General features: G+C 45.4%; 1 protein-coding gene across 1 annotated transcript in view; it reads right to left on the reverse strand.

The window, feature by feature from the left end:
• The window catches only part of TMEM192 (transmembrane protein 192), a 126662-nt gene that overhangs the window by 66380 nt on the left and 40945 nt on the right, over positions 1-19337 (reverse strand). Inside the window, exons 2-3 of the mRNA XM_069744183.1 lie at positions 10785-10931; positions 6182-6440 (exon numbers count right to left, since the gene is read on the reverse strand). Coding sequence (XP_069600284.1) covers positions 6182-6440; positions 10785-10931 — 406 coding nt within the window. The remainder of the gene's footprint in view (positions 1-6181; positions 6441-10784; positions 10932-19337) is intronic.

Genomic DNA, 19337 nt, shown 5'->3' on the forward strand with positions numbered 1-19337 from the left:
TGTCAACATTTTGAAAACGTCCGCCTTCAGGCTCCACTCTCCTGGATGTAAGACGTGACGACTTAGGCGATCTGCCTGAACGTTCACCGACCCCTTGAGGTGTATCGCTGAAAGTGAGAGGAGATGTTTCTCTGCCCAGCAAAATATTCTGTTTGAAATTGCTTTCAGTTGGTTGAACTTTGGACTCCCCTGGTGTTTTAGATGCGCAACAGTCGTCATATTGTCCGAGTACACTCTGACATGTTGACCTATAACGAGACTGCTGGCTGCCAGAAGGGCCCTCTCCACTGCCAACAGTTCTCTGGAGTTGGAGGAACCGGAGATTTCCTTCTGATTCCAGAGACCCTGGAATGGAATTTGCGAGACCACTGCTCCCCAACCTTTTTGACTGGCGTCCGTTGTTACTGTAATTAGCGGATCTTGCACCCAGTCGACCCCCTTCAGTAGGTTTGATTGGATCGTCCACCAGGTTAACGAGGCTTTTACCTTCCCTGGAGTGTAAACTCTTCTGTTTAGGGAATTTGGATTCCCGTTCCAGTTCCCTAAGATGTGCGCCTGCAAAACTCTGGAGTGGCTCTGAGCCCACTGGACTGATTGTATACAGGCCGTCATCGAACCCAGAAGAGACATCGCAACCCGTAAGGTCGGAGAACGTTGTTTCCTGAAGTGTGAGACCTTGGAAATTAGATTCATCCGATGTTCCTCTGGTAGGAAGGATTTTTGACCTTCTGAATCCAAGAGGACTCCGAGGAGTTTCCTCACCTTTGATGGTGATAGCTGAGACTTTTTTAGATTTGGAATCCAACCCAAAAGCTGTAAGATGTTCAGAGTTTTGGAAATTCTCCGATTGAGAACTTCGGCGGAAGGACCAATTATTAACAAGTCGTCCAAGTATGGTACTATAGCGATGTCTTGGCTCCTGATATGGGCAACTGCTTCCGCCATGACTCTGGAAAACACCCTTGGGGCTGAGGAGATCCCGAAGGGGAGAACATTGTACTGGAAATGTAAGATTTTTTGGTTGAATTGGACCGCAAATCTCAGGTATTTCCTGTGCCGAGGATGTATTGGAATATGGAAATAGGCATCCTTGAGGTCTATTGTTGCCATATATGAATGAGGAGCTATTAGAGGGATGGCTGTTTTTACTGATTCCATCTTGAACTTGCGGTAGGTTATGTATTTGTTGAGAGCTTTCATATTTATTATAATACGAGATTGCCCGGAAGGCTTTTTTATCATGAAGATACGGGAATAGTGTCCTTCCCCTTGCTCGTTCACCGGGACTATGGATATAGCTCTTGAGTCTAGCAAGTCCTGTATTCCAGCCATCATCAACTTTTGAGTCTCCCGAGATGACGGGGAGGTGACTCTTAAGATCCTGGGAGGAGGCGCATCGAACTCTATCAGTAGACCCTGTTGGATAACACTCACCACCCAGGGGCTGTTGGAGATATTCTGCCAACTGTGAACGAAGTTCGAAAGCCTCCCCCCCACCGGATCGGAGTCATTGCTTTTCTTGTTGTGTTTGTTGGGGAATAAGGATGTTTTTAGGCTTCCCCTTAGCATAACTCCACCTCCCGGTTTTTCCTTTCCCTTTACCCTGGGAGGGCTGGGGCTGGGAGGGTCGAAAAAAACACTTCCTGGGAGGTCTCTGCTCAGGAAGGGTTTTCTTTCTGTCTGTGGCTTTCTCTAAGATGTCATCTAAGGAGGGCCCAAACACGTAGTCACCCTTAAAGGGAATAGAACACAGTTTTATTTTTGACGTAACGTCTCCGCTCCACATCTTTAACCAGAGAGCTCTTCTGGCTGAATTTGTCTGGACCAAGGATCTGGCGGCCACCCGGATAGATTCCAGTGAGGCATCTGCAAGGAAACCTGTTGCCCTGTGTAAGATAGGCAAAGAGTCCAGTACCTCCTCTCTTGGGGTACCCTGAGAGATGTGGCTTTCTAACTCTTGTATCCAACGAAAGAGAGAGCGGGCCACGCAGGTGGATGCTATATTGTATCTGAGGGCTGAGGTAGACGTTTCCCAGGATTTTTTGAGAAGGCTCTCAATCTTCCTATCCAAGGGGTCTTTTAATTGGGAGGAATCCTCGAACGGCAGAGCCGTCTTTTTAGCCACTCTAGCCACCTGGACATCAATTTTTGGAATGTCCCATTTTATTAGGTCCTCCTCAAGAGGGAACCGATGCTTAAAGTCTGGAGGCGTTGTTAGCCGTTTCTCAGGCAATTCCCATTCATTATTAATCATATCAATTATGCTTTTATGGACGGGGAACCCGGGTTGTTTTTCAGTATGTATGCCAAACAGTTCGTCTTGTATAGACTGAGGAACTGATTCCTCTTTTAGCCCCATAGTGTTCCTCACTGCAGATACCAATTCCTCAATATATTCAGAGGAAAAAAGGTATTTCCTAATTTCCGCAGATTTACGTGGTACCGCATCTTCCCATTTGACAGAGGAAGACGTATAAGACCCCTCAGACTCTGACTCAGAGTACTCCTGGATTTTCCTCTTTTTAGGGAGTGATGGACCAGGTGAGGATGGTGGTGGCGGTGGAGGTGGGGCGAGTGTGGCCAAAGAGGTTTGAACCTCCTGCCTAACCAAGGAGCGAATTTCATCAATCAAAGAAGGGTGTTCCGCTCTGACGATTTTATCCGTGCAAGGTTGGCATAACTTTTTCTCCCAATCTGGTGGCATTTTTACATTACAGGTGGCACATTTGCGCTTGGTAATGTTTTTAGGGCCAGGCTTGACTCCCTGCAATGAGAGAGGAAGCGGTGTAAGAAAAGGTATATTGAAAAATGTGCCTTTAAATGGGACCCCCTCTGCCGTACTTACTAGGGCTTGGGGAGCGCTGGGCTCTGCAGCTGCAGGGCAAGACGCATCCATGCTTACAGCAGCTTACCTGAGACGTCTTCGCAGCTTATGTAGAAAATAAGCCTGCATCAGCGCGTGGCAATTAGCCGCCCCTCCCCCTCCGGAGTCCCAGGCAGGCGTGCGAGGATGCAGCGTGCCTCGCACGCCGTTTGGTAATCCATTTCTCTGGCCTGTATCGCTCCTGCACAGGAGCGCCGACCCGGAAGTGGAGCGTCACCTGACTTCCGGGTCGCCGAACAGCGCGCGCTAGGAGGGGGAAACGCCGGAGAGCTCAGGGAGGCCTCCGGCGGGCACCCCGACCAGCTTTATCCCCGCAAGAGGACGCAGGAGGCCGGGGGAATGCGGTCCCAGAATCCCGAGGAGACGGGAGGCACAGCGCAGGAGGAAGCCACGGGGGGCCCGACCTTAAGTGCCCGGCAAGAAATTTAACACAGGTACTCTGCTTAGAGCCGCCGCAGCAGCGCACCAGGAACCTCTCCATGCCCCATGGGGGACAGGAAAGACACTGGTTAATGGGAGGTGGGAGGGGTTTTTAACCTCTTGTGCTTCCTGTCCCCCATTAGGGAATGGAGACAACCTCCTGGTGGCTGTCGTGGAAGGCTAATAGAGAAAAAATCGTTTTGGGTTGTTGGCTAGTGAGGTGATGAGGGTGGTAAAGTAGGATTGTTTGGCCAGATAAAGGGCAGAGTTATAGGTTTTGAGCATGACCTTTTAGTGGATGAAGTCTTCTCCTAAGATTTTCTCCACTGCCGCTCTGCACACCTTGAGCAACGCTGAAGAAAGCGTGTTTGCATAGTGTGCCAGGGCTGCCATTGTCTGTGTCAAGTATTTCTGCGTGTAGAAGGTGCTGCTTCATCTAGGGCATTCTTCAGTGTATTATTGAAGTGTGACAATGCTAAGTCTGGACAGGAGAGGGAGGAGATGGGGGCTAGAGATGTGTGGAGATTGTCCACAAGCTGCTGGGTATTAATGGTACGTGTATTCCGACAAGTGTGGTAAGTGGGGGTGTCCCGGGTGAGGAGACAATTCTTGACAGAGAAGGAAAGAAGGTTGTGGTCTGAAAGCGGGAGAGTGGAGTTAGTAAAGTCGTGCAGCGAGCCGGGACGGGAGAAAACCAGGTCAAGAGTATTCCCGTCCTCATGCGTAGGAGAATTAGTAAACTGTGAGAGGCCGAATGAAGAAGATAGAGAAAGAAGAGAGGTAGATTGGGAGAGGGGATCATTGATGGGGATGTTAAAGTCTCTCATGATGAGGGCGGGGATGTCACAGGATAGAAAGTGAGTAAGCCAGGTGGCAAAGTGGTCTAGTGGTCTAGAAAATGGTGGGAGGAGCCTGGAGAACGATAAACAACCACCACTTGCAAGGAAAAGGGCTGAGGCTATGTGCACACTTTGCGGATTCCACTGCGGATTTTTCCGCAGCGGAATTCCAAAATCCACAGTGAAAACCCGTTGCAGTTTTTACTGCGGATTTATCGCGGTTTTTACTGCGGATTTTCATCTGCATTTTCCTATTGGAGCATGTGAAAATCCGCAGAAAAGTAGTGACATGCTGCGGAATGTAATCCGCAGCGTTTCCGCGCGTTTCTTTCTGCAGCATGTGCACAGCATTTTTTTTTTTCCATAGGTTTACATTGTACTGTAAACTCATGGGAAACTGCTGCGGATCCGCAGCGGTCAAATCAATGCAAAGTGTGAACATAGCCTTATAGAGTCTGACGGCGTGGACTTCAAAGGAAGGAAATGTGAGTGAATGAAACAGGGGGGGGAGGGGAAATGACCTGGAAAGCACATTGTGATGAAAGGAGCAAACCAACACCTCCACCCTGTCTGTTCTCAGGTCTGATGGTATGTGAAAATTTCAGCCCCCCAAACGAGAGAGTGCGGCAGCGGCGGTGGTGTCTGAATGCTGGATCCAGGTTTCTGTAATAGCCAGAAGATTAAGGGAATTAGAGAGGAAAAGATCGTGAATGTAAAGGTACCGTCACACTTAGCGACGCTGCAGCGATACCGACAACGATCCGGATCGCTGCAGCGTCGCTGTTTGGTCGCTGGAGAGTTGTCACACAGACCGCTCTCCAGCGACCAACGATGCCGGTAACCAGGGTAAACATCGGGTAACTAAGCGCAGGGCCGCGCTTAGTAACCCGATGTTTACCCTGGTTACCATCCTAAAAGTAAAAAAAACAAACACTACATACTTACCTACAGCCGTCTGTCCTCCAGCGCTGTGCTCTGCACTCCTCCTGTACTGTGTGTGAGCACAGCGGCCGGAAAGCAGAGCGGTGACGTCACCGCTCTGCTTTCCGGCTGACCGACGCTCACAGCCAGTACAGGAGGAGTGCAGAGCACAGCGCTGGAGGACAGACGGCTGTAGGTAAGTATGTAGTGTTTGGTTTTTTTTACTTTTAGGATGGTAACCAGGGTAAACATCGGGTTACTAAGCGCGGCCCTGCGCTTAGTTACCCGATGTTTACCCTGGTTACCAGTGAACACATCGCTGAATCGGTGTCACACACGCCGATTCAGCGATGTCTGCGGGGAGTCCACCGACCAAATAAAGTTCTGGACTTTCTTCCCCGACCAGCGACAGCACAGCAGGGGCCTGATCGCTGCTGCCTGTCACACTGGACGATATCGCTAGCGAGGACGCTGCAACGTCACGGATCGCTAGCGATATCGTCTAGTGTGACGGTACCTTAAGTTAGTTTGTTACACACAGACCGTGCATTCCAGAGAGCACAGTGGAAAGCGATAGGAGAAGGCATGCACTGAATGTTAATAAGATTAGCAGGGTTTCTATATGCACCTGGAGTAGAGGAATGTATGCTGGTGGAGGAAGGTCCAGGGTTTGAGGAGATGTCACCTGCAACTAGTAGAAGAAGAAAAAACAAAGAGCAGGTGGTGGGATGATTTGTATGAACGTTTTGAGTGCTGCATGGCGGTAGTGGCTGGTTTGCAGTGGGTAAGAAATGTCAGTAGAGCCTCAGAGTTATACATGGGAGAAGGGAGGGGTGGATATAGCAAGAGTTCCCAGAATGTGTTGAAGGGCGGGCGAGTTGTGAGAAAACAGAAGAAAAAAACAAATAAGAAGCAGATTGATATGATCAATGCATAATGTAGTATGACTGACCAAGAAGCATGATTGTTTGAATAACTTATTCTTACCTGTCTCCTGTCCAACTGCCATTGTCTAACTGCCAAGCACTTTAAACTGTTGTACATAAAATCTGTTGCACATGCGAACACGCACGCGTGCTATCCCAGCTAGACTAAAAAATATATATATATCTCTTACCTGTAGAGAGAGTGACCAGGGGAACAGTCTTGAGGTGCCTGACGGACCAGTACAATTTTAGATATCCTCGGCCCTTGGCTCGGCAGTGCTGGTGCTGAACAAATCGCTCATTGATCACATGAAGCAACCACAGGAGGACTTTAGCAATGACCACAGTAGTGCTTAGATTAAAGGGCGCTGTGTACAGCTTGCATGTTTCCTCTTCACCATTAAATACGCAAAAAAACACAGCTACACAAGTCAGCGCTACAAACGCCACCTGTGAACGAAACAGCAAATAATTACTGGGTAAAAATCCTTTGTAACGCCAATTTGCCAAAATGGAAAATGTGAACATTTCTGAATAGCTATATGAAATAATCATGTGCAGATCCACTCCAGAAAACTTGGCTTGAGAAGAACAAAAAAAAAACACATGCACCAAGGAATGTTGGTAAGTGTAGTTCAATAGTGATTTCAGCAGGGGAGAAAGTAACAATGTTCCCTAATAAATAGCTGGTACCTCAGAATATATCTGCTTACAGCATGGAAGTAAATTTTCAATTAAAGGGAACCTGTCACCCCGTTTTTTGAGATTGAGCTATAAATACTGTTAAATAGGGCCTGCGCTGTGTGTTCCTATAGTGTATGTAGTGTACCCCGATTCCCCATGTATGCTGAGAAATAACTTACCAAAGTCGCCGTTTTCGCCTGTCAATCAGGCTGGTCAGGTCGGGAGGGCGTGGTGACATCGCTGGTTCTTCCTCAGCTTTACGTTGGTGGCGTAGTGGCGTAGTGGTGAAGACACAGCGCGCGATCTGCGCTGTCATCCCTTTCGTCGGTGGGGGCGGCCATCTTCCTGGGGCCGCGCGTGCGCAGATCGAGTGCTCTGCTGCACGGGGCTTCAGGAAAATGGCCGCGGGATGCCGCGCGTGCGCATTAGAGATCGCGGCGGCCATTTTCCCAAAGCCGAGTTTGCATCTCGGCTTTGGGAAAATGGCCGCCGCGATCTCTAATGCGCACGCGCGGCATCCCGCGGCCATTTTCCTGAAGCCCCGTGCAGCAGAGCACTCGATCTGCGCACGCGCGGCCCCAGGAAGATGGCCGCCCCCACCGACGAAAGGGATGACAGCGCAGATCGCGCGCTGTGTCTTCACCACTACGCCACCAACGTAAAGCTGAGGAAGAACCAGCGATGTCACCACGCCCTCCCGACCTGACCAGCCTGATTGACAGGCGAAAACGGCGACTTTGGTAAGTTATTTCTCAGCATACATGGGGAATCGGGGTACACTACATACACTATAGGAACACACAGCGCAGGCCCTATTTAACAGTATTTATAGCTCAATCTCAAAAAACGGGGTGACAGGTTCCCTTTAAAGGGGTTGTCTGGGCTTCTACATAGGAGAATATAATGTGCTGTGTGTACCTATGCATCTATCTAATCTGGAGTCGCCAGGGTCTATTGGGCATCAGAAAGAGGCTCCATAGAGATTGTCGATTCGCTGGTATGTCAGATTAGGTGGACTACGTCTGAACAACGTGGGATTTTTTTTTCCTTTTAGTGATGAACAAGGGAGTGTATATTTTTGCGGGGTTTTTATTTTTTTGTCTACTGGGCTAGCAATGGGGAACATCTGATAGACACTTCTCCATTACAAACCCCTGGCTTTGATGTCTGCTGAAAAACAACCCCAAAACTCTTAGGCTATGTGCACACGTTAGAATCCAAAAAGCACAAAATCCTAGATTGCCATGACACGCAACAAGGAGAAAACACAATGTCTAGAGAATTTGTATTTCTAAAATTAATTTTTATTAATAATTCACGTAATAAATTTAGATATATAATACTAAAGTGAAAAAACCTTCCAATGTACAGGAGCGGATGAATACACATAACATCACATGACCCTAAATGTGCAATCATCTCCCCAAAAATAACCCACATATAAACGGCTGCATATAGAAAAAAATCCATGTCAAGCTACCCAAAAAGGAAGCAGTTCTAAATGGAAATCCAGAGAATTGCAGGTACTATTGTGAGGAGGCAAAATAAATTATTACCACCAACTGGTACACATACTAACTATCACCACTCACAAAAAATGTACCCACAATAAAACACTGGACACGCATAACAGCCGACAAACATGGGCAAACAGATAGTAACTTACACAAGGAATGGTGTCCATCTGTTTGCCCATTTTTGTCGGCTGTTATGAGTGTCCAGTGTTTTATTGTGGGTACATTTTTTGTGAGTGGTGATAGTTAGTATGTGTACCAGTTGGTGGTAATAATTTATTTTGCCTCCTCACAATAGTACCTGCAATTCTCTGGATTTCCATATAGAACTGCTTCCTTTTTGGGTAGCTTGACATGGATTTTTTCTATATGCAGCCGTTTATATGTGGGTTATTTTTGGGGAGATGATTGCACATTTAGGGTCATGTGATGTTATGTGTATTCATCTGCTCCTGTACATTGGAAGGTTTTTTCACTTTAGTATTATATATCTAAATTTATTACGTGAATTATTAATAAAAATTAATTTTAGAAATACAAATTCTCTAGACATTGTGTTTTCTCATTGTTGCGTGTCATGGCAATCTAGGATTTTGTGCTTTTTGCATTCTAGTTGATATTGTTACACAATGACATTGTAAGTATCAAGATATTGATTATTATGTGCACACGTTGCGGATTCTGATGCATTTCAGCAGCGCTTTTTGGAATTGCGTCAAATCTGCAATGTTAGTCAATGGGAAATTGACAATTGGTGTGCACATGCTGCGGGAAAAAAAAACAAAAAAAAAAAAACACGGATTTGCAGTGAATTATTTTCCGCAGCATGTCAATTCGTTTGGCGGATCTGTAGAGTTTCTGCAGATTGGGAGGAAGAGTGTTTGGGCAGAGACTGTGTGGGTAGAAGATATGCGTGTCTTTGGGGGGGGTCGGGTCAGTGTCTGCAGGCATCGTCCGATGGGAGTCCCATGCGGCTATGCCCGCTACAATGACAGCAGGAGTCCCATCATCCAGCGAGTATATATATATTTTTCTTTTGATCGCCCGTTATTGCATTTTAATGCAATGTCGCGGCAACCAAAAAAACATAATTCTGGCGAATTTTTTTTTCTCACTACGCCGTTTTGCGATCAGGTAGATAGATCGGGCGATTCTGAACACGGCGATACCAAATGTGTAGGTTTGATTTTTTTTTTTAGTGATTTATTTGGGAAGGGGCGAAAGGGGGGGGTGGGAAGGGGGGTGATTTAAACTTATATTTTTTTCACATTTTTTTTTTAACTTTTTTTTCTTCTTCCATTTTTGCCATGCTTCAATAGCCTCCATGGGAGGCTAGAAGCTGGCACAACTTGATCGCCTCTGCTACATAGCAGCGATCATCAGATCGCTGCTATGTAGCCGAATTGCAGGTGTGCTATGAGCGCAGACCACAGGGTGGCACTCACAGCAGGCCAGGATCAGTAATCAAAGAGGTCTCAAGGACCTCTATGGTTACCATTTTGATGCATTGCTGACCTCCGATCATGTGACGGGGGTCAGCAATGCGCTTATTTCAGGCAGGATGCGCCGGTTAAATGCAGCTGTCAGCGTTTGACAGCGGCATTTAACTAGTTAATAGCGGCAGGTGAATTGCGATTTCACCCGCCGCTATTGCGGACACACGTCAGCTGTTCAAAACAGCTGACATGTCCCGGCTTTGATGCGGGCTCACCACCGGAGCCCTGCATCAAAGAGGGGGATCTGACCTCGGACGTACTATCCCATCCAAGGTCAGGAAGGGGTTAATCTTTATTTTCAGTTTGAGTTAAACAACAACCACAAGACGGATTTCATCAACCAAGGTAACATTTTAATCAGTATTAGGGTATGTGTCCACTTTCAGGATGGCCGGCGGTATCGCCGGAGCGGCTTAGCCGCTCTGCGGTAAGCTCTGCCCCCTTTCTGGGACGCGATGATGCCGGATGTGTTCACAGCACACATCCGGCATCATCGCTCCCCACCATAGCGCCCTGTGCTATATCTTGCGGCGACACAGCGTCGCCGCAAGATATACGGACATGCTGCGATCTGAAAAGACGTGCCGCATGTCCGGAGTCGCAGGGCCGCCGCGTGCGTGTTACCATGCATAGTGGAGACGGGATTTCAGTAAATCCCCTCCACTATGCTGTAACATCTGGACGCTGCGTGTCTGACGCTGCGGCTCTATGCAGCGTCAGACACGCAGCGTTTCCTGCACGTGGACACATACCCTTTGGCTGCTGTCACACTATCGGTATTTGGTCAGCATTTTACATCAGTATTTGTAAGCCAAAACCAGGAGTGGGTGATAAATGCAGAAGTGCTGCATATGTTTCTATTATACTTTTCCTCTAATTGTTCCACTCCTGGTTTTGGCTTACAAATACTGATGTAAAATACTGACCAAATACTGCTAGTGTGACGGCAGCCTAACGGCGCCAACCTGACACTGTCTGTAGGTTAGTCAGCACAATCCTGCTGACAGGTTCCATTTAATGGCAAAAGGATGTCATTTGTATTACATTTGTGCACAACAGGCAGAAAATCTGCATTTCTCTATTGTTATGAAACTGGTTACCTGTATTAGAAGAAGTAGAACGACTACACAGACTGTAGGGACAGGGCGGAACTTTGGCCGGGTATCAACGTAAAGTTTGTGTGACGGAAGGAGTGGTGCATTCAGCAAATATTCGATATCTGTACTCTGGGTCAGCTCTCCAGAACTCTGCATCAGAACACAAAAAAATTATATTACCAAATACATCCATCTGCCAGCAACTGAAAAACAGCCAAAGCCATCATGAGTCACATGTCTACATATATTATTGACATCTCACAGTAGCACATTTTTGGTACATTGTGCAGAATAATGGGTGACCTGACCATTCAGAATTTATTCCATCAATCACATTTGCAGACAAGTTAAAACTGAATTAAGGGTTTGTCCAGTTAAAACAAAGTCCCACCTACCCAAATGATCGGATATAAGGTGCTGGTGGTGATGCCCAACTGCACTTTTATCACCACTATAAATTGGCACGTCAGGTTGGATGCCCGATCTTCGCTCCATGCATTCTCTATGGGGCAGTTTACTGGAGGCCGAGTGCAGCGCGCAGCTACATATGACATGCAGATGAAGTCAAACAACACTCCATTATAACGGGGATAAACGTTCTCCTTTGCACTAATCGGAGTGGGTCCGGATGGGACAGGCGATAGCTAGTTTTCATCTGAGACGCCCTTTAAAAGGGAACCTGTCACCCCACCCACCCCCCCCAATCGTTTGTAACTAAAAGAGCCACCTTGTGCAGCACTAATGCTGCATTCTGACAAGGAGGCTCTTTTAGTTCTTTGTGCTGTAACTGCAGAAATAAAATCGATTTTGCAATTTGTCCAAATACCTTGGAATAGTCCTGGGGGCAGGTCTTTACCCCCCTAATTTAGACGCAGCACCGCCGTCACTCATGCCATCTTGGCGCCGCTTCCTCAGAGCTGTTTTCAACTGTCTCGGCGCCAGCGCTGTTAGCGCTGCCCGTCTTCTGACATCATTTGATGTCTTGCTGATTGCACCTGCGCTGCCCGAGATCCTGCCCCACAGTGTCTTGATTTATTCACACTGTGGGGTGGGATCTCGGGCAGCGCGGCTGCACAGGGGCAGTCAGCAAGACATCAAATGATGTCAGAAGACGGGCAGCGCTAACTGCGCATGCCCAATGCATAAGATAACAGCGCAGGCGCGAGGACAGTTAAAAACAACGCTGAGGAGGCGGCGCTAGGAGGGCATGAGTGACGGCGGTGCTGCATCTGCATTGGGGAAGGAAAGACCTGCCCCCAGGACTATTTCAAGGTATTTTTGACAAATTGCACAATCGATTATTTCTGCACTTACAGCACCAAGAACTAAAAGAGCCACCTTGTCAGAATGCACCATTAGAGCTGCACAAGATGGCTCTTTTAGTTACAAACGCCTGGGGGGAGGGGTGGGGGCTTGGGGGTGAGAGGGTGGAACAGGTTCCCTTTAAGAGTCTTGTCAGATTACACCTGCATTTCGGAACCACAATTGACCAGAATGCAGCAGCAAGACCAGCCATACGTAGGGCAAACTGGTTTCCATCTGCGGTGATAGCCATGGAATACAATTCTGGAATGATTTACTTGCTGCCATGACAAGCTTCATTCATACATGAAAAGTATGTATGAGGCTCCATTGTAGCAAACCAAGCAGGGTGGATAAAAATCAATGTTTTTTTTTTTTTTTTAATAAAAAAAAAAAAGGATTTTTTTAATTTAAATCGGATTTTTTTAATTTAAATCGGATTTTTTTTTATAAACTGCTTTTTGAGGAAAATATTTTACCATCCAAAGGTTCTTCCATCATGAGATAAAGCGGAGTTGTTTAACTCAGTAGAATAAAGGCTGTATATGTGTAACATTCACAATGCCATGCTCTTCCAGAGGTTTCTGTAGGATTAGTGGGCAGTTTCTCTCCTATATTATCACAGACGCTCACTTTACTTACGCAGTTCTCAAAACTGAGTTTGACTCCGCAGAGGTCCCAGCCTCTTCTTCACGGCAAAAATGTTACAACATGAACAGAGTTGAGAAAAAGACCTTAATCCTATTGTTCTACAAACCTATGAATACAGAATCAACCCCTTCAGTGCCAAGTCCAAGAAGTTAGACAATATGTTTCTGATTGTTTGGAGTGGAATAGATCTGCACAACACAAGAAGAATGTGAATCTAAGTGTGAGGAGGAGGAAGGGCAAGCAGACAAGAAAATGAAAGTGAAACTTTGAGCACAATACTGCAGCATAGCCACAGACAGACAAGTCTGGATCTGTTTGTGTGTACGATCTGAGGTTTATTACATTCTTTCCTTATAATGGCAGCAGGCCATAAAAGAGACCCAGTTTGGGAATATTTTAATGAAGCTCCTTCGCCTATCGGTAAGGCAGGCATGCGTGCAAAATGCAAACGATGCAACAAAGAGATGCAAGGCCTGGTGGCGCGAATGAGGCAACATCATGAGAAGTGCGGTGATGAAGATGACCAAAGAAACACTTCTGAACAGGCAGGATCTTCAGGTTGGTAAACATTTTTATTGAATTCTATTTCTAAAGACTGAACTGTCATGTGTGAGAAAAATTATATTTCTCATTATTACTGCATGTTACTGTCGTTTGGTACAGTTATGAAGAAAAACAAATCTTCCTTTTGGGGCAGGGGCAGTGATGTGTTGTGTACAATAAGCAGAAATTGTATAAACAATAAAATAACAGCATTGACTTTTTTGTTTAGGGGAATTCATGGATTCTGGAAACTATCCACCTCCAAGATCACCATCATCCTGTTCTACAGTTTCAGAGTTATCCATCCAGGATCATTAGCAGCATCATCATCATCAGACACCCACAGCCACATATCACCATCACCCAAAAGGAAGAAAAAACCTTTACCTCCTGGAACCACCATACATAGGTTTGTGATAAGAACTAGCAGATTAGAAAAAGAGTTGATTGATGAAAAAATTGCCCAGTCTCTTCTTTCCGTCTGACTGAGAACCCACATTTCATTAATATGGTTCAGTCACTGAGACCAGGTTACAGTCCACCCAGCAGAGCTGATGTTGCAGGGAAACTGCTGGATCAAGTGTATGACAGAGAAATGGAGCAATGTGCAACAGCTCTGGAGGGTAAAATTGTTAACCCAAGTATTGATGGGTGGAGTAATGTCCACAATGATCCTATTGTATGTGCTTGTATAAAAACAGAAGAAGGTAAAGTCTTCCTTGCACAAACAACTAATACGTCAGGAAATGCACACAGCAGAATACTTACAAGAAGTGGCAGTAAAAGCTATAACGACATGTGAACAAAAATTAAAATGTCTAGTACGCAGTTTGGTCACTGACAATGCTGCAAACATATCCAAGATGAGAAGAGATTTAGAAGAGCAGGGAGGGAATACAAAGCTGCTAATAACATATGGTTGCAGTGCTCATTTGCTGCACCTCTTAGCCAAAGACTTAAGGCTGTGTTCACACGTTAAAAAACACACCTGAGCGACCGTAAAATATGGTCAACCCAATGAAGCTCACCAATCAAAAAATACTTCTTAAAATGTTACATTTATTAAGGAATATTTAAAAAGATCCAAAAGGCCACATATAAGGACACAAACAATAACCCCATATCAGAGGGGAACATCCACCTACAACCCAATATACATGTAAATATACACAAGAATAGTCTATACATCTACTGGAAAGACAGCGATCACATATGGTAAACACAGGCCGAAGCACCTATACATATAAGCATACCATGCCCATCGGTACTTAATCCATAATGAGTGCAGAAAACCGCATCTCCATAGTACTGGACCGACGGGGATTATTATTATTATTTATTGTTATAGCGCCATTTATTCCATGGCGCTTTACATGGGAGGAGGGGTATACATAATAAAAACAAGTACAATAATCTTAAACAATACAAGTCATAACTGGTACAGGAGGAATGAGGACCCTGCCCGCGAAGGCTCACAATCTACAAGGGATGGGTGAGAATACAGTAGGTGAGGGTAGAGGTTGTCATGCAGCGGTTTGGTCGATCGGTGGTTACTGCAGGTTGTAGGCTTGTCTGAAGAGGTGGGTCTTCAGGTTCTTTTTGAAGGTTTCGATGGTAGGCGAGAGTCTGATGTGTTGTGGTAGAGGGTTCCAGAGTAGGGGTGATACGCGAGAGAAATCTTGTATACGATTGTGGGAAGAGGAGATAAGAGGGGAGTAGAGTAGGAGATCTTGTGAGGATCGGAGGTTGCGGGTAGGTAAGTACCGGGAGACGAGGTCACAGATGTATGGAGGAGACAGGTTGTGGATGGCTTTGTACGTCATGGTTAGGGTTTTGTAGTGGAGTCTCTGGGCAATGGGGAGCCAGTGAAGGGATTGACAGAGGGGAGAGGCTGGGGAATAGCGGGGGGACAGGTGGATTAGTCGGGCAGCAGAGTTTAGAATATATTGGAGGGGTGCGAGAGTGTTAGAGGGGAGGCCACAGAGCAGGAGGTTGCAGTAGTCAAGGCGAGAGATGATGAGGGCATGGACTAGGGTTTTTGCAGATTCATGGTTGAGGAATGAACGGATTCGGGAAATATTTTTGAGTTGAAGTCGGCAGGAAGTGGAAAGGGCTTGGATATGTGGTTTGAAGGAGAGATCAGCGTCAAGGATTACCCCGAGGTAATATATATAAAGCCGTGCGCATCTTACCAGGAAAGTGCCCGTGTAGTGGATGTCCTCCTCTGGCGCCCCAACGCGCGTTTCGCCCTCTGCTTCTTCCGGGGGCCTGACTATGGAGGTGAGGAGGGTTTATTTAACTCGGGTAATAGCCAATGGGAAGTGCCGAAAGTGTGGAGGGCAAGAAAAGCGGAAGTCCAAAGAGGTATATCGGCGCATGCGTCAGCCACTCACCACCGTAAATGAAAAGCACTTCCTGTCCTGCGCCAAGCGGACCGCATGTGGAACGCATGCAGGCCCATAGTAGGCGCAGTCGGAAGTGTACAGGGTACGGGCCGACAGCGCATGCGCCAGAGGAGGACATCCACTACACGGGCACTTTCCTGGTAAGATGCGCACGGCTTTATATATCATCTTGGGCTTTTAATACACTGTAGTTTAGGCACATGTTATGATCCCCGTCGGTCCAGTACTATGGAGATGCGGTTTTCTGCACTCATTATGGATTAAGTACCGATGGGCATGGTATGCTTATATGTATAGGTGCTTCGGCCTGTGTTTACCATATGTGATCGCTGTCTTTCCAGTAGATGTATAGACTATTCTTGTGTATATTTACATGTATATTGGCTTGTAGGTGGATGTTCCCCTCTGATATGGGGTTATTGTTTGTGTCCTTCTATGTGGCCTTTTGGATCTTTTTAAATATTCCTTAATAAATGTTACATTTTAATAAGTATTTTTTGATTGGTGAGCTTCATTGGGTTGACCATATTTTACGGTCGCTCAGGTGTGTTTTGTATTGAGAAGTACCAATATCTCTATGTAGTAGGACATTTGTGGTGATTTATATGTGTTCACACGTTGCGGTTTTTTCGTGGTTTTTCCCGATAAAAACGCTATAAAACCGCAAAAAAACCGCATACAATAAGCATCCCATCATTTAGAATGAATTCCGCATGTTTTGTGCACATGATGTGTTTTTTTCCGTGACAAAAACGCATTGCGGCAAAAAACGCAGCATGTTCATTAATTTTCCGTGGTTTTTTTTTTTTGCGGATTTCCCACTCCAAAATGCATTGGGAAGTGTCCGGAAAAAACCGCGGCAAAAACGCGTCAAAACCGCAGCAAAAACGCATGCGGTTTTCTTGCGGATTTCTTGCAGAAAATGTCCGGAATTCTCAGGAATTTTCTGCAAGAAATCCTGAACGTGTGCACATAGCCTTAGTGTTCCAGAAATAAAGGCTAATGTTGTTGAAATTGCTAAATACTTCTGTAATAATCATTTTGCTGCAGCAGCTCTGAAAAGGATGGGTGGAACCAAGCTAACGCTCCCACAAGATGTTAGATGGAACTCTGTGGTGGACTGTTTAGAGCAGTATATCAAAAACTGGCCTATTCTGATGACACTTTGTGAAGAAAATCGAGATAAAATAGATGGCACTGTTACGGCCAAAATCCTCAACATTGGGCTTAAGAGAAATGTTGAACATATGCTGAGCTTCCTGAAACCCATCTCTCAAGCTTTAAACAAAATACAGAAAAATAGCTGTTTTATTGCGGATGCTGTTGAAATTTGGAAGGAACTGAGTGAACACTTAAAAACAGAACTACACATGGACAGAATTAAATTACAAGCAGTAAACAAACGAATGGGACAAGCACTGACTCCAGCTCATTTTTTGGCAAATATTGTCAATATCCAATATCAGGGTCAAAACCTAAGTGCTGAGGAAGAGGAGTTACCCATGTCATAGCTATCCAGCAATCATCCATCTTTAATGCCAACTATAATAAACTTCAGAGCTAAGGGGGAACCATTCAAGAAATATATGTTTGCTGAAGATATTTTAAGGAAGGTCACACCAGTAAACTGGTGGAAGTCACTTAAGCACTTGGATTTAGAGACTGTTCAAGTAATGATTTCACTTTTAACAGCAGTAGCTTCTTCTGCAGGCGTTGAAAGAATATTCTCTTCCTTTGGACTCATTCATTCTAAATTGAGAAATCGGTTGGGACCCAATAAAGCAGGAAAGCTGGTTTTTCTTTTCCAGATTATGAATAGGAACAAAGAAGAAGATGATGATGAAGATGACGACAAGTGAGCTACAGAGGACAGCAGGGACAGTAGTATTTAAGTTTTTCATGTGTCGGCTGGGCTGACAGTCTAAGTTTCTTATAATATATATTTTTTGTTTAGCCAAATTAGTTAACAAACATGGATGTTTGTTTAGGCAAATAACTTATGCTGTAATGTTGTTATTGTTTCAGTTGAATAAATCTATTTAAATTGTTATTAAGGTCAGGATTATTTTTCTCCTTCCTAAGTACAACAGAACAGTGGTGTCCAAATATGAATGATTAACCCATTAAACTGGGGAGAAAAAAGTAATATAAAAAGTGATTCTAAAAATCTTCATCTACTTGCATGTTAAAGTAGCAAGAACTAGTTTAGGTAGAAACTTTGATTTAAATCATTGATTTAAATCAAGCCTTACTGACTAGTGATTTAAATCAGTTAGATTTAAATCAAATCCACCCTGAAACAAAGTCTTCAGCTCCTCCAAAATAATAAGGTGGAGAATCACTAGTCAAATATAGATTCATATTGCCCTGAGAAAATCAATGTTTCTCTGTAAAGTGCAGCTGCTCTGTCAAACAAAACCAATAGAGAAGCATGGTCCTGGAAAAAAAAAACCTTCATCCAAAACAAGTTAAAACAGTTTTATGTACATAGTTTAACCCCTTACTGACTCAGCTTGTATTGGGGTTCATCACAAAGCCCCATTTTCCCAAATCTGATATGTCATTTCGACATAGTCCAGTGATTGACACATTCCACTTAAAGGGAATCTGTCACCTCAAATTGGCAGGCTATGTAAATGCCCTGTTTCCGGTCTGATGGGCTATGTTTCGTCTTCTTTCCTCCACCCCATCCTTCCCCGCTGTCCGCAAATTTTTTCTGGAATTTGTGTAGGTGTCCTCCATAGTTCACGCGTGCGCAATGCAATCTTGCCATGCACAGTATGCTTTGCCCAACTGCGGGCAAAGCCGAAAAGCATTACTGCGCATGCGCCGCGCAGTATGTCCAGGAAGCATTTCGCTGTGTTCCGGGACATAGTGCAAACTTTCCATCTCTCCTTCCTGTGGTGGGAGGTCTAATAAAATGTTGCAGTACTAGAAGGCCCTAGTTAAATAATTTAAAAGATTCTCATCTGACAGCACTGGCGGCATAGATCACAGTTCCTTGGAGAGCCAAGGAGTGGAAACTTGGGAGACACATCAGATGCAGAGAAACACGATCAAAGGTCTAGGACCATTTTCTCAAACCGTCTCATTGCCCAGGCTATGATGCGCAGGGTACTCTGACAAGGAGGGAAATGTTTTGGAAGATGCTGAAGGAGTACCTTGCCGACAGTACCAGCATCCTCTGTGCCTTACAACTATTGGGTATCCAAGCTAGACACATGGCATAAACTGTCTCTATGCCTTGGAAGTCCTGGCCTACCCTGCTTCTAGCGTTGTTTGTCAGAGTGGGTTGTTAATGTTGCCGGGGATATTATAGCAGATATTTTCAATTGACAGGTTGACTGTTTATCAAAATGTACAAGGGTTGGATTGGCCCGACGTCTTAACACCACTGGATGACAGCAGCGAAAGATAAAAATGCAAATCCAGCATTTTGCCTTTTTTCTTCTTCTCCACCTTATTTACAGTCTAGCAGTTTGTCATGATCTGTGTACTCCACCCTCAGCACGGCAGCCAGCCCTCGGTCCCGCAGTTGTGGTCACGCAATAGAAGGTTTCCTCCTATACATGTCAAAGCGAAGAGCTTGAACTCCACCAATCTGTTGGCCACAAAAATGCTGCCTTTCCGCCTGGTGGATACAGACTGTTGATGG

This window comes from Ranitomeya imitator, chromosome 1 (genome assembly GCF_032444005.1).
Source record: "Ranitomeya imitator isolate aRanImi1 chromosome 1, aRanImi1.pri, whole genome shotgun sequence".
Lineage (NCBI taxonomy): Eukaryota > Metazoa > Chordata > Amphibia > Anura > Dendrobatidae > Ranitomeya > Ranitomeya imitator.